The sequence below is a fragment of the Triticum urartu genome, chromosome 2 (assembly GCF_003073215.2).
Source record: "Triticum urartu cultivar G1812 chromosome 2, Tu2.1, whole genome shotgun sequence".
NCBI lineage: Eukaryota > Viridiplantae > Streptophyta > Magnoliopsida > Poales > Poaceae > Triticum > Triticum urartu.
The window spans coordinates 3,344,871-3,359,273 of record NC_053023.1 but is presented as its reverse complement, the minus strand read 5'-3'; the positions used below and the strand labels follow the sequence as shown (position 1 = coordinate 3,359,273).

General features: G+C 41.8%; 1 protein-coding gene across 1 annotated transcript; it reads right to left on the bottom strand.

Annotated features, from left to right (window-relative positions):
* Nucleotides 1–3,657: 3,657 nt before the first annotated feature.
* Nucleotides 3,658–5,558, bottom strand: LOC125534964 (oryzalexin E synthase-like). The gene is made up of 2 exons (XM_048698024.1): nucleotides 4,632–5,558; nucleotides 3,658–4,550 (listed from the first exon to the last, which is right to left on the bottom strand). Exons 1-2 carry the CDS (start codon nucleotides 4,983–4,985, stop codon nucleotides 4,323–4,325), a joined length of 582 nt encoding a protein of 193 aa, XP_048553981.1. The 5' UTR covers nucleotides 4,986–5,558; the 3' UTR covers nucleotides 3,658–4,322.
* Between the last annotated feature and the right edge of the window lie 8,845 nt (nucleotides 5,559–14,403).

Below are 14,403 nucleotides of genomic sequence, written 5' to 3'. Positions count from 1 at the left end.
CCACGAGTGAGCTCCCGCAGTCCACGGAAAGTATAATATGCCAACTCAAGCTAGCAGCCATGGTGGTCAAACTGACCGTTTCTCTTACTTGAACTCGTTATTACATGCTTGCCCTGATGTATGACTACACCTTTGTTTAAAACATTTATTCATTGGTTCCCAAAACATTTAGCTGCTTCTCTTATTGTTTTAGTGTCATTGTTCGTATAGCAGCAGCAGCAGCAGCAGTACACCCTCTCCTGCTTGCTTTTGCCGGCTTTGCCGCCATCCTCCAAATGTGTTTTTGAGATTAACATTGATCACGTGTTAGAGCAATAATATATGACATGCAAATTACGCGACAAGTGGCTCTCACAAAACTTACACCCCATTCATTACCTAATGCAGTGTCTAATATTTTTAGAAAGTCAAATTTAATGAATTTTAACCAATTTATAAAGAAAGTTATTTGCATTTAGAATAGCCAAAGGCAGTCTAAAAAAATGCATTAGGCCATAGAAAGGTGGAGGGAGTAGCTATTTTTTCCTTTAGGAGATCTCAGCTCTTCGAATGATTGGAGGGAGCCCCGCCTCCCCTTGGTTGGTGCCAGCCGGCCCGAGAGTGATTGGATAACTTCCTTTTTTTGTGAGAAACTTCCAATCTATTCATCTTCAATCATGGGAGTACAAAAAATAACAGAAGTAATAAAAATTACAACCATGTCTGTCGCCGCCGTCATCGCCCCTCCCTCACCGAAGTCGGACCAACATTGTTGTAGTAGACAGTCGGGAAGTCGTCGTGCTAAGACCCCAAAGGACCAGCGCACCAGAGTAGCAACCATCGTCAATGAAGAAAGTCGTAGATCAGAAGGATCAAACCTGTAAACACCTAAATGAAGACGAACGGAGACCGGATCCAAATAGATCCACCGAAGACCAGCACGGACCAAATCCCGCAAGATCTGAGGGAGACAAATCTCCACACGCCCTCCGACGATGCTAGACGCACCATCGGACCGGGGATAGAACATGAGAGACATTATTCCTACTAAAGGACATCGCCGCCGCCACACATCCCCAACCAAGATGCTGACTCTAACAAGAACGAGAACGGGGTCCCTCCCGCCGGCGGGGGGCCGAGATCCTCAGCACCTCCATGGCCTAGTGGGCATCGGAAGATGGGACGGAACGACGGCGGCGCCGACGGGAGGAGAAGAGCTTTTCTTGTGGAGGAGGAAAGAGATAAAGATGGGAAAACTTCCTTAAAGAGTCGGCGGAGGCAAGCAGAAAAAGAACGTTGAACCCCTCACCCTCCAGCTATCTAGATTCACAAGTTGATGTGCCTTGTATATAACATTTATTCAATTTGACCAAAAACAACAGCTAGCTAACTTGACACGCCAGGGTGCTGGCTTAAAAATAAATAGCAATTTGAAAAGTCAAAAAATTTCATTGTTGCCGCGAGCAACAAGCAAGTAACAACTCCCGCTTATTTATATGAATCAACCAATACGTAGAGTTGACTGCAGAAAATAGATAGGACTAGACCAAGTATTGGTGCCCTTGTTTTAATTTATACTAATAGATACCCCACACATTGCAGCAGGAAATTGAGAAAAAAAATGTCTTGAGCGTATAAAAGAACATATAATGCAACCATGATTGAAAAATATATGAGACCATGATCATTTAGATTATGCACATAGCGTTTCTTCTACAATGGACGCATAAGAAAGAAATCTATAGGTCTCATCCATTGAGATTTTGCATGCGTTGGCAGTGAAATATTGTTCTTGAGTTAAGAACCTTTTTTTGCCACATTTCCCCCCTTTTCTCCAGTCAGTATAAATGTCATAGTAAAAACTCGAAAATAAGAAAATAGCTAGACCTAGTCACGCTAACCTCAACCTTAAAATGAGATGTACATATTTTTCTAACCCACAGTCAGTTCCCCTCGACAGAAGTTTTCTACACAACCAGCAATATGCACGCCACAGGCAGCCGTCCATCCAGCCGCATCCTGGTGGACATCAGCGCACATGTGTTCGAGACAACGATCTACACGCTCACAGCGCGGGCATGGCAAGTTCCACATCCTAGATAAGGTGATATTCGGCGTGGTGCACTACCACGGCCTCCTCGGCTGCATTCGTGCGGCTCGCGTCGGCAAGCTCAACATGAATATATAGGATCCGTCTCGTCATGTCCGTGCTGAAAGGGCGGGTGCCGGTAGACCGCCTGGCCCGGTGATGCCGCGCTCGACCGATGGTGCCACGTCATGCATGGCCACGAAACTACCGTTGAGGTGTACAACTAGATGCTCAAGGAGCACCAGCAAGTCTGCCTGGCACATTTGCAATGCAATCTGCGATGGGGAGATTAAGCATACATCTAGCACCTTCTTGGCCTTTTGCTTGGTAATGGAAGTCGCAGAATTAGGAATGGTCAATGCTGCTATTTCATGTGTATTTTTCATGCTGTTTCATGGAGATGAATGCGTGCGTGGATCGTGGGGCGGCAAGGTTCAAAGCAAAGCAGGAGCAGGGTGTTACCTCTCTGGTAAGACTCAAACCAAAGCAGGAGTAGGGTGTTACCTCTACTACGAGGGCTCGAACCTGGGTAAACGTCGTGTATGCAATCCCCTCTTGTACTTCCGGTCTTGCGCATCACCCTATCGGGATTACTGAAAGTTTTCAGTATCGTCATTAAGAATAAATTTTCCCATATATCAACAGAATTTCTCTCTGCTAACAAGCCACCAACAGGCCACAAAACTAGAGCAACGGAACTACTACTAATTGACGAAGCTTACATAGGTAACATTTAATGAGGTAGCTACTGTTAATGATGTGATCATAATCTTTTTCTTTAACATATTAATATTCAAGTTCCTTTTGCGGGGTGATTAATATTCAAGTTATGTTTACCGTGGGTTTCCCAGTGATGCATTGAACTCGCTTTCCCCATTCTAGGTTTCCTTGGTGTCAAATGAACTGATGTATATTTGTTATGCAAGTAACGGAAAGGGGTTATGCCCGGTTCAAAAATAATAATTCAAGTTATGTGCATACTAATTGTCTAATTTATCTGATCTAGTTCTGATCTTGTTTTGGCAGCCAAGACAGGTATAGGGAAGCACACATGTTCCAGATGACCCAAACTTGCACAGACATGTTCCCCGTGAAATAAAGCAAACTCCAAACTGAACGTCTACATGGCCTATACCAATGGCGTTGCACAGGACGTAAACAAACTTGCACCGAAATAAGTAATGCACTATCTATTCATCTGCCGAACTATTGTCACCAAGAATCTCTTACTTTTCTTATCGTTGTGTTAAAATCCAACTGTACGGAATCATCCATCTCTCGTTGTCACCACATGATCGAAAAAGATGGTGAAATAGTTAAGAAAAGTACTCGAATTTTATGGAATAGTTGATTTCCCTGCCTGGGAAATATTCAATTTTCTCTTCCAAGCCAATATTCTTGTTGGACTAGTTGAACTTTACAAGCCTTATAAGTTTTTTCCAACAAAACTATGTGGCAGATAATAGCATCTCAATAATTAAACAAGGCCACAAGATATTGATAAAAAATTACTTGATTTTATGGAATAATTGATTTCCCTATCCGGGACATTGAGTTTCTCTTCTGTATCAATATTTTATGTAAGAGGGTTAGCGAGGAGACAATTGGTGGAATCGCTTGTTGTATTGCTGAGCCTCGCAGGCTAGTATATAACTATATGTAGATTACAAGACTTAAAGGGTAGGAAGCCTCTACAGGAGATAATTTAGGAATAGTATAGGAAAGATTACATGTTTTTTCAAAAGAAATATGTCGGCAGATAATGGTCTTGGAGTAACCATGCACGTCACACGGCGGACACTGGCACGGCATGGAGTGGCGTAGCAAGATTCAGCACAGTGCCATAGCGGTCCTCGAGGTCAATATCCTCGGGCGCCATGCCATCAGGGGGAAAGTATCCGGTGCACCGGGGCTTGTGGTGCTACCGGTGCACCGGACTATCATATTGCATTTAAAATTGTTTGAAAAAAATTGAAAAAAATCAGCACATTCTTACAACATCGATCTATATTGTCGCAAAATTTCAAGTCAAAATTCGAAATATTTCTTGAGGTAAAAAGATCACAAAGTTGACACTAAATAGTACATAACATAAGTTGGGCTTTAAGATTTGGCCCATTATCACATTGATGCCAAATTTATCATTTTTGTATCTCATGCAATGTTTCGAATTTTGAGTTGAAATTTTGCAACAACATAGACCAATGTTATGTCAATATATTGCATTTTTTTTCAGTTTTTTTTGAAATATTTTCTAACGTGATACGGTGTCCGGTGCACCGGTAGCACCACAAGGACCGGTGCACCAGATACTTTCCCGGTTGTCGAGGTCGCTCTCCTTCACAAAGTCACTGGACCTAACTCCAACGCACGCTGCGAGCTCATTGCGCACCTTATCCATCTTCTCTGGGTGGCGCAGTAGTTGCGCCATAGCCCACTGCACTGTCACCGTGCTCGTGTCACTTGCAGCGATGAACATATCCTGTACAGAAATAAAATAAATGAACATTCCACATACATACAATATTTGTAAGCAAAACAAGTACTCGATGAACATACGTACTGTTAGGAACGTGATGATTTCTTGCCGAGTGAGCTTGGACATGGCGTGCCGCTCGAGGAGAATGTCCAGCACGTCGTTGTTCTTCTCACTGCCACTGCCACTGCCAGTTCTAGCTAATCGGCGCTGAACGATCTCTTGGTCAAAGAAGTTGAACAGTTTGGCGAGATTTATGGAGATGCGGCGACGCGAGCCGAGGAGGTGGTCAATTGGTGCGAGGAATGGGAAGGCGTCAGAGACGTTGGATTTTGACCACTCCTCTAGTACCGGCACTATGAGTCCCCTGAAAGGTTGGGCCCCCGGTGCGTACGTGCAAGTCCACCACATCCTCGGAGAAGAGGATGTTGGATATGACATTGAGTACCGTGCGGTTCACGGCCTCCCTGATTATGACCGGCATGCCGGTGCCAGAGCATGCCCTCAAGTACTCGGTGAGACGCCCTGCATGGCATTCCAAGATGGGCCGGATCGTGTCCAAGCCCCGACTGGATGAGAAGCGGGCGCCCATGATGGCACGGTCCTGCTTCCACAGCGGGTTCGAGCTTGGAAGGAAGACCATGGATGTCGCGCCGTATGACATGGAGCGGACGGTGTCCGGCACAAGCCGGGACGCGAGCGCTGCGTCATTCTTGGCAAGGGCCTCATGAGCCGCAGCAGCGGATGACACCACGACGATGTTGCGGGTCAGACCAAGACGGAGGGACATGATGGGTCCATAGGTTTGGGCGAGGGTGGCGAGCGCGGTGTGTGGGTTGTTGCGGAGCGGCCCGATGACATAGACCAAGTTGCCGAGGATGGGGTGTCCGGCAGGGCCGGGTGGCCATGTAGGAGAAACTCTCTTTCGGGTGTGTTTGTGCAGGATGTGCACCACATGAATGGCGAGCACCGTCGTTGCTACTATAGTAGCCAGCAACGCAGAGAACCACATTGTTGGCGCTAGCTAGCTGTGTGGAGAGTGCCCTCATGTGTAGTACGTATTTATACATGATGATCTGCGCACCACGTTAACCACGTTTCACGCCGCTCCCTATCTCGTGCCAATCACGCACTTTGACAAGTTGGCACACCACGTGAACCACGCTTCGCATATTTTAATTTTGATGATTCGGTAACAAAAGGTAATCCGTGGTGCAATTGTCTTTTATTTCTTTTCTATTTGAAATTTGATTCGCACTGACGGCTCGAGAGCCGGGTCAGATATATTCATATCTGTCGATGTGTATCTAATATATTGCAGCTGGTTGCTCTGTCGTTCTCTAGCTCCCTAGGCTGATTTAAATTTAATTAATATTTTTAGGATTAGCGGGAGGTGCTTCTCTAAAAGTTCTCCACTTACAGAAAGATTGCTACCGAGCATCTTTACAGTTAGATCTTTGATGGTGCGCGTTGCTGCGCCCGTCTATTTTGACACTTAGTTGTTAGGAATATAAGGCAACTTGTATACATTTGTTTACTAACTCCACCAAAAAGTTAAGTGTCGTGGTTTTAGTTTAAATTTGAATTGAAACCACTTATTTTTGGAACGGAGGTAGTATACTGGATTTTCTCGCACAATTTTGCAATTTAAGTGATATGCTTCCATCTACATTCATGCCATAGAGGATATAAGTACATCATATAGAATAAGAATCGTATCATATAAAAATAGTTTTTCATAGGTGCTTATCATGAAACATTTGTGCAAGAGTAATATTAACAATGTACCATTTTAGGCGAACTTACAATTTTGTATTAATTCCTTTGCACAGGAGAAGTTTAGATATTTCGAAAGAATAAATGTTTCACTACGCCTATAGAAATGAAGATATATAATTCACAATATCAACATTGAATCGTCAAGTTATAGGAAAGTTTGCCAATACGAAGATAGCTATGCAGACCCTCATCTTTAAATAGCACATTCTAGTACAATTTTATTTTCCAAAAACAGAACCAATGTGCCCAATTGCTCATAATGTAGATGCCACCACATAGCCAAAGTACAAAGTTACTGCAAGAATGGAGAAAGCCCACACATTGGTACTACTAGCGCAATTTTTTTAATCATTTTCCATGCGCAGCAGCCCTTGTCTTCGATCAAGTAGACTGAGCACCATAAATCACAAAGCTATCAAATTTTAGCAGTAAAACAAATCCGTAAATTCACCAGACCAAATACACATAGGATGGGTGATATTAGCAAAGTTACCACTTGTGCATCAGAAAATGGGACCAGTGATCATACACGTCAATAATTTGAAGTTACAAAACAGAAGTCATGAAGAGAAAATTAAATAGCATGTAAGGCGAGACCATCTGAGGCAAGCAGTCACAAAAATCACCTAGCCACCTAGGTACAAAATAATTGAAATCATCATACCGGAGAAATTTCTGATGAGATACAGATCATCTTATTTTCGGACGATAACACAAATGGATTGGTCCCTCGCCCTGGTCATACATGTTCGATATGATCTTACGTCTCTTCCCTGACCAAGGGTTGAAACCTGAAACATCATCTCATCAGATAAACTTATTCAATCGATTGACACAACCACATAGGCAAATTACAGCCTAAATTAGAGAAGGAAGCTCCTGATTAGTAGTTCAACTTCAACAACTCCTCCTCCATGGTTGACACATGAGTAAAGAGGAAAATAGAACTTACAGCCTGGGGATGTTGTAAAAGGTATGCATGTCTGCATGTGAAATATGAAGACACTTCTCCGTATGTGTCAATTCAACATCGGCTAAAAGAAGTACCATATACGCTACTAATACCACATAGGAATAATGCAAAATTGAGCATACATACTGTTCTATCACCAGTATAATGTAAATAAGTTAAGATAGAGGAAGTCTCTCTGATCTGTCGGTCCAGCAAAGAGACTGACACAAATTAGAAACTTCATGAATCACGAGCCATCTGGATTCAAAAGAGAGAGGAGGAGGTGGTGGTGGAGGAGGAGGGGTTGAGATCCTCTGCAGTACTGTACGGTGCTGTAGTGCGGATGACATGTGGGGCCTGGTCCACATGTGGAGGAGGACTGACACAACGGGGAAACAAACTAGCGACCAACACGTCGACCATGGCTTCCAGAGGAGTTGCAGATGTAACCAGGGGAACAGGGAAGGAGCAGTTGCACGATGCGGAATTGCGGATTATCGAGGGTCGAGTAAATTTTTTTTTGAGGATCTGGATCGAGTAAATTAAGAAGATGAATCGGGGGTAGTAACCGACCTACAATTATGGCTTCGCTTGCCAGTAATGGTTGTAGCAATTATGATTTGCATCTTCAATTCCCGACGAATCGACTCCAATCGTGGCCGATGCTTGGTTTCCCCCACGGCCCCGTTTCGTTGTACGGCAGGCGTGGTGTCATGGCGAGCCACTCTCCGCCCGACCGTGGGCTCGGCCCCAGGCGAGGTGCAAGAGCTGCGAAAGATGTGTTAATACTTCTTTCCACGGTTAACGCATCACATCTAGCCCATCTGGGCCAAATTGATGACAAACGTCCAAATTAGTTATCGGAGCAGCGGCCCTTGTGCTCAGCGTAACAAAGCCCAGGCGGGAGCACAAGGGGCATCTGACGCACAGGAACTCCCGCAATAGTGCATCCAACGGTTAAAATTGCTAATGGTCTGAGATGGCTGAAAAAGTGCTCGGTTATAATTTCTTTAAATAACTAAAATCCAGTTTGATAAATATTTTCGAAATATTTTTAAAATAACACAATATTTCTGAACTACTAGACTATTTATTATCATGAAATACTAACCCGATAATCAAAAGAAGAAAAGGGGTCGGTCGATTGAAACTCTAATACTTTTGCTGATGTCACCTTAGAGATTAATAAATAAACATAAAATAAAGAAAAACAAAAAATCTAAAGAAGAATGAAATTAGTGGCATCAGTATTACACTTAAAAATCAGGAATATATAAAACAATTAAGAAAATGATGAAAAAATAGCACACAATTTTACACAGAAAATTCACTTTTTCGTAATATGCAAGAACAAGAATTTAATAGTGAAAGTTTCCCAAAATAAAGTTTTCGAAGAAAGAATAGATTAGTGGCATTAGTAAAATTAAATCAAATAGTGACAAAATTTGCATATGATTTACACAAGAAGTGCGTATTTTTATATTATGAAAGAGTAACCATATAATGGTAGAATTTTTGCATAAAGTAGTTTTCTAAGCAGGAATGAATTATTGGCATTGATATGACCCTTAAAGAAAAAAATGACAATAATTTTTTTCTAAGACAAAATAAATTAGTGGAATTGGAATTACACTTTCAGAAGAAATGAAATGAAGTAAAAACTAAAATAAAATAAAAATAATAAAGTTTTCTACGACATAATGAATAAGTGGGATTCGTATAACCCTTTCAATAGAACGAAAATGAAAAAAAGAATAAAAAATAAAAAGAATAATGTTTTCTAAGAAAGAATAAATTAGTGGCATTGGTACAACCCTTCCAGAAGAAATAAAAAAAGAAAAATATTAAAATGATCAAGTTTCGTAAGGGAGACAAAATTGGTGAAAATATTTTTTATCCAGGAGTTGCACACAATTTACACATGAATTACGCTTTGTTATAATATGCAAGAATAACATATAATAGTGATTTTGTGCAAAAAAACAAAGTTTCTAAAAAGAAAGAATGTTTAGTAGCATGTGTATTTGATCCATGGCATCTCTATTTCTCCAAATCAAAATAATGAAGTTTTGTAAGAAAGAATGAATTACTGAATTACTAGTAATGGAATTACCATTTAAGAAGAAAGATAACAATGACGAAATTTACACACAATTTATGCATACATTGCACATATTATAATAAGAAAGAATATGAATATAATTGTGAAATTTGCGCTAAAACACTGTTTCTTAGAAAAATATTATTATTTTGATTTTGCTTTTGTAGTTACTTCTTTTCATTCTTTTGATTTTGCTTTGGTAGTTTTCTAAGCAAGAATGATTTAGTTGCATTGATATTACCCTTTAAGAAGAAAGAAATTATAAAGTAATCAAACAATAACAAAATTTACAGACAATATATACAAAAAATTGCGCTTTCAATAATATGCAAGAATATGCATATGGTAGTGGAATTTTCACAAAAGATACAATTATAATGAAACTGCACTGTTTTAATAGTATGTAAGAAATAAGCTCATAATAGTGCATTTTTCACAGAATTACAATTTATACACATATTATAAATTACTTACGCGTATATATTTTATCTTAACCCAACATCCAAAATATACCCATAAAAAACTACAACAAAATAGAAGCAAAAATGCACACACATAGCCTTATAAGAAAACACTTAACAGGCTTCAAGACAACAAGAAATTGACTGACGCAAAATAAGGGACAATCAGAAAACATGCAGCCCAATACATGACAACACACACAACAGGGAAAAAACAACTAGAACGCATCTTGGAGCAGGAATCAACAGTTAAACAAATTGTCTGACCCAAAAATTAAAACTCAGTCAGCTGACATGTAGCTAAAGTGAGAAAATATTAGTGCAATCACATATTTAGCTTTTTCGTCGTCCCTTTTCCTTGGCGGCTAGGCCAAACTCTCCATTCAGGGTTCGCCGGCGAGCCCATAGATTCGCCTTCCCTCTGCCTTCCACTCCGGTGCCCGGCCACGTGTAGAGGAATCCCGCCATCTTCACTCCGGTTAGTAGCTTATAGGTTATGACTTTTTAGTCCATGCAAGTATGATCACCACTTTACATTATGGCACGTATGTGGGTAGAAACATTGAAAACGATACATATTGAAAATATTAGTTCAAATTAAATTGAGTGCAACGTGCTCAGGCTACATGGAGCCTTTTAAAAAAACATTCAAAAATCATATTTCAAAAATCCAAAAAATTCTGACAAAAAATTCCAGTTTGAAATATATATGTTCTTATTTTTTACAGTTGTTTGGATTTTGTCTATTTTTTTCTTGTTTTTCGGGTGTTTTTTGTTTATTCTTTTTTTTTCTGAAATGTGGACCACAGTTGTGCTTCCCCATCAACATAGTGAAGCATGATTTTGTTTCCCCAAAAAGTGAAGTCCAGTTCTGCTTTCACATGGAAGCATACCTATGCTTTTTCTGCTTCCCTAAAAGTGAACCATAGTTGTGCTCCTCGCGTGAAAGCACATATGTGCTTCCATATAAAGCACAAATGTGCTCCTTTATGTGAAAAAGTAGAATTGTTCTTCCCCTAAAAGTGAAGCACGGTAAGTATAACTTTTGAAGCACGGGTTAATACAGTTTTGAAGCACAAGTACTATGGTTTTGGAGCACATATTTTTTCCCCACAAAAGATACATTGAACCTATCAACATGGGATCACGTTTTAAAATGTTGACGCGAGGATTGCAGCGGTGAAAACAGTTCAAGATTTGGACATGTGGTTTGAGATTTGTAAATCAAATGTACGGAAAAAGAAATAGAAATATCTAACCCACCTCGCCACGCGCATGGGAAGAAATGCTATGAAAACTCTCCAATTGCAAAAAGTGTTGCACATGCGGTGTGCCACTTGTCACCACCAAAGGAGGTGGGAGTGACCTTTACAAGGGGTGCCCCTTAATTAGTGATTTCGAGGAGAGGGATGAGGGACGGCTACCATAGGCATGTGAGAGGGAGGGTGGTAGCAACAGCAGCCGGGCTACCACCAGCATGTGTACACTAGAGTGAGGGAGGGTGAAGGTGCCATGTACCGGGGGCACACTTGCAGACTGTAAGTCGACCCATCAGGGTGCTATCGACTTGTACTCCAAGTCTTCAATCTAGGTAGACTTACTTAGGCTACAAGCCATGGAAACCGACATGAACCTATGTAATTTTACCCCTGGTCCACATAAGGATGTAGGGGAGTTTCGAGTCAGCATCCTGAAAGGCTACATCAATACAGATCGGACATGTAGGAGTAATACGCTTGGTGTAAAGCAAGAGGAAGTTGAGATCATGGAGAATTTTTTTAGTTCGGTGAATGATAAATTCACGTACATCATTAGCACACTCGAGCAGCTTTACTACATCAACGAGATGACAATACTAAAGGCGGAAAGACATGGGGAGAAAATGCCCGTGGCTATCGAGAATGTAAGGGAGGAGGTGGTGACGAAGTCATGTCCTCACACATAGATTGGGAGGTCCCATGTAGCAAAGGAAAGCGTGATGGTGGTGAAGGCTCAAGCAACACAAAGCGCGGCAGACACACCAGAAAAGGAAAAGGAAAAACACGTGAGTTGGATGTGTCCAAGGTCTAGTGAAATAATTGCAAAGAGATGGGTCACTTTGTGAAGGATTGTCCAGAGCCTAACAAGAGGGAGGTCGAGGCAAATTTGGTGAAGCGGGCCGGGAAGATGAACGTCCAGGTCTTCTGATGGCCAAAGTTTATGATCCCGTCCAAACGGTGGTTGTGGAACCAATCGAAAGGTGCTACTTCATGAGAAGAAAGTAACACCTAAGTTATCCGGAAATCCTATGGTATTGTAGTATGTACACAAAGATGCCAGTAACCACATGACGGGGTGCAAAGAGAAATTCCTCGAGCTGGAATATCATTTTGAAGGCTCGGCAAAATTCGGTGATGGTTCAACTATGTAGATTTGCGGGCAAGGTTCTGTCCTCTTTGAGGGTATCATAGGCAAAGATCGCATACTCACTGGAGTATAATACACCCCGCGGCTTCACAACAACATCATCTCATTGGGAAACTTGAGGAGAATGGATGCAAGGTGGATATTGAGAATGGAGTGATGACGATCTTCGATAACCTCTAATACATGCTAGAGCATGTAAATCGCATGCGGAACAAGCTCTCTATCCTCAACCTTGATCCATCACAACCGGGATCTTGCCTTGCCAACAGATCTCGGTGACAACATCGACAACGAGGTGCATAGTGATAATGACAATCAAGATGATGGTCATGGTCATGATGACTATGCCAACGATGCGGATGCTGACGACCCAACATCTACCATGCCCGAGACTCTGTCGTCTTCCTCAAGTTCATCGATGCCAACACAATTTGTGTCGTCTCCTTCGCAAGCCACAACTGACTCCTCTGGGCCTTGTCGCTTCAACACCCTCAAGAAAGTTTAGAAGTACGTGAAGCTAGTTAAGCTCGAGTACTCTGGACTATGTTTGCTCGGAGTTGAGGAGTTGGGGGACTTTGTAGAGGCGAGAAGAAATCCTAGCTGGAAGCATGACATGGATGAGGAGATGAAGGCAGTTAAGAGCAATGACACGTGGACTTTGGTAACCCGATCTCTGAACCAAAATGACTCAAAGGGTGCTATCGCGAAGTACAAGGTAAGACTCATCACGGAGGACTACGTACAATGCCAATGAGTTACCTATGAGGATGTGTTTCCACCGGTTGCTCGTCTCGAGACATTGAGGCTGTTCCTAGCTTTGGCAGCACAAGATGATTGGAAGGATTATAATATGGATGTTAAATCTTCTTTCCTCAATGGCGATCTCACAGAGGAAGTGTAAATGAAACGACCCCTCGACTATAAGAAGCAAGGCAAAAAAGGAAAGTTTAAAAGCCCAAAAAGGCACTTTACTGTCTGAAGAAAGCGCCAAAAGCTTGGAACTCAAGGTTACACCAAAGTTTGGTCTCGGTCGGGTTCAAACCTGCTAGTTGGAGTTTATGTCGATGATCTAATTATCACCGGAGATATTGATAACCCACAAGTATAGGGGATCAATCGTAGCCTCTTTTGATAAGTAAGAGTGTCAAACCCAACGAGGAGCTAAAGGTAGAACAAATATTCCCTCAAGTTCTATTAACCACCTATACAACTCTACGCACGCTTAACGTTCGCTTTACCTAGAACAAGTATGAAACTAGAAGTACTTTGTAGGTGTTTTTGGATAGGTTTGCAAGATAATAAAGAGCACGTAAATAAAAAGTAGGGGCTGTTTAGATGAAGACACAACGAAGTTAGTTTTAGTAGAGAGCTTGTTGTCACACAAGAAAGTTATTTGTCCCTAGGCAATCGATAACTAGACCAGTAATCATTATTGCAATTTTATTTGAGGGAGAGGCATAAGCTAACATACTTTCTCTTCTTGGATCATATGCACTTATGATTTGAACTTTAGAAAGCATCCGCAACTACTAAAGATCATTAAGGTAAAACCCAACCATAGCATTATAAGGCATCAAGTCCTCTTTATTCCCATACGCAAACAACCTACTTACTCGGGTCTGTGTTTCAATCACTCACGCCATCCACCATAAGCAAATCATGAACATATTGCAGACCCTACAGCGGGGACCCCTCACGCTTGCGCAACACGGAGAGCACCATAGGACAACAACAATAATAAAACATGCAACTCAAACCAATCACGATCATCAATTAACCCATAGGACAAAACAGATCTACTCAAACTTCATAGGATAGCCTTACATCATTGGGAAATAATATATAGCGTTGAGCACCATGTTTAAGTAGATATTACATCGGGTAAAAGAGAGGTTACACCACTGCATAGAGGGGGGAAGAGTTGGTGATGATGACGGTGAAGTTCCTGGTGTAGATTGCGGTGACGATGATGGCCCTGGCGGCGTTCCGGCGCCACCGGAAGAGAGGGGGAGAGAGCCCCCCTTCTTCTTCTTCTTCCTTGACCTTCTCCCTATATGGGAGAAGGGTTTCCCCTCTGGTCCATGGCCTCCATGGTGGCGGAGGGGCGAGAGCCCCTCCGAGATTGGATCTGTCTCTTTTTGTTTCTGCGTCCCTGATTCT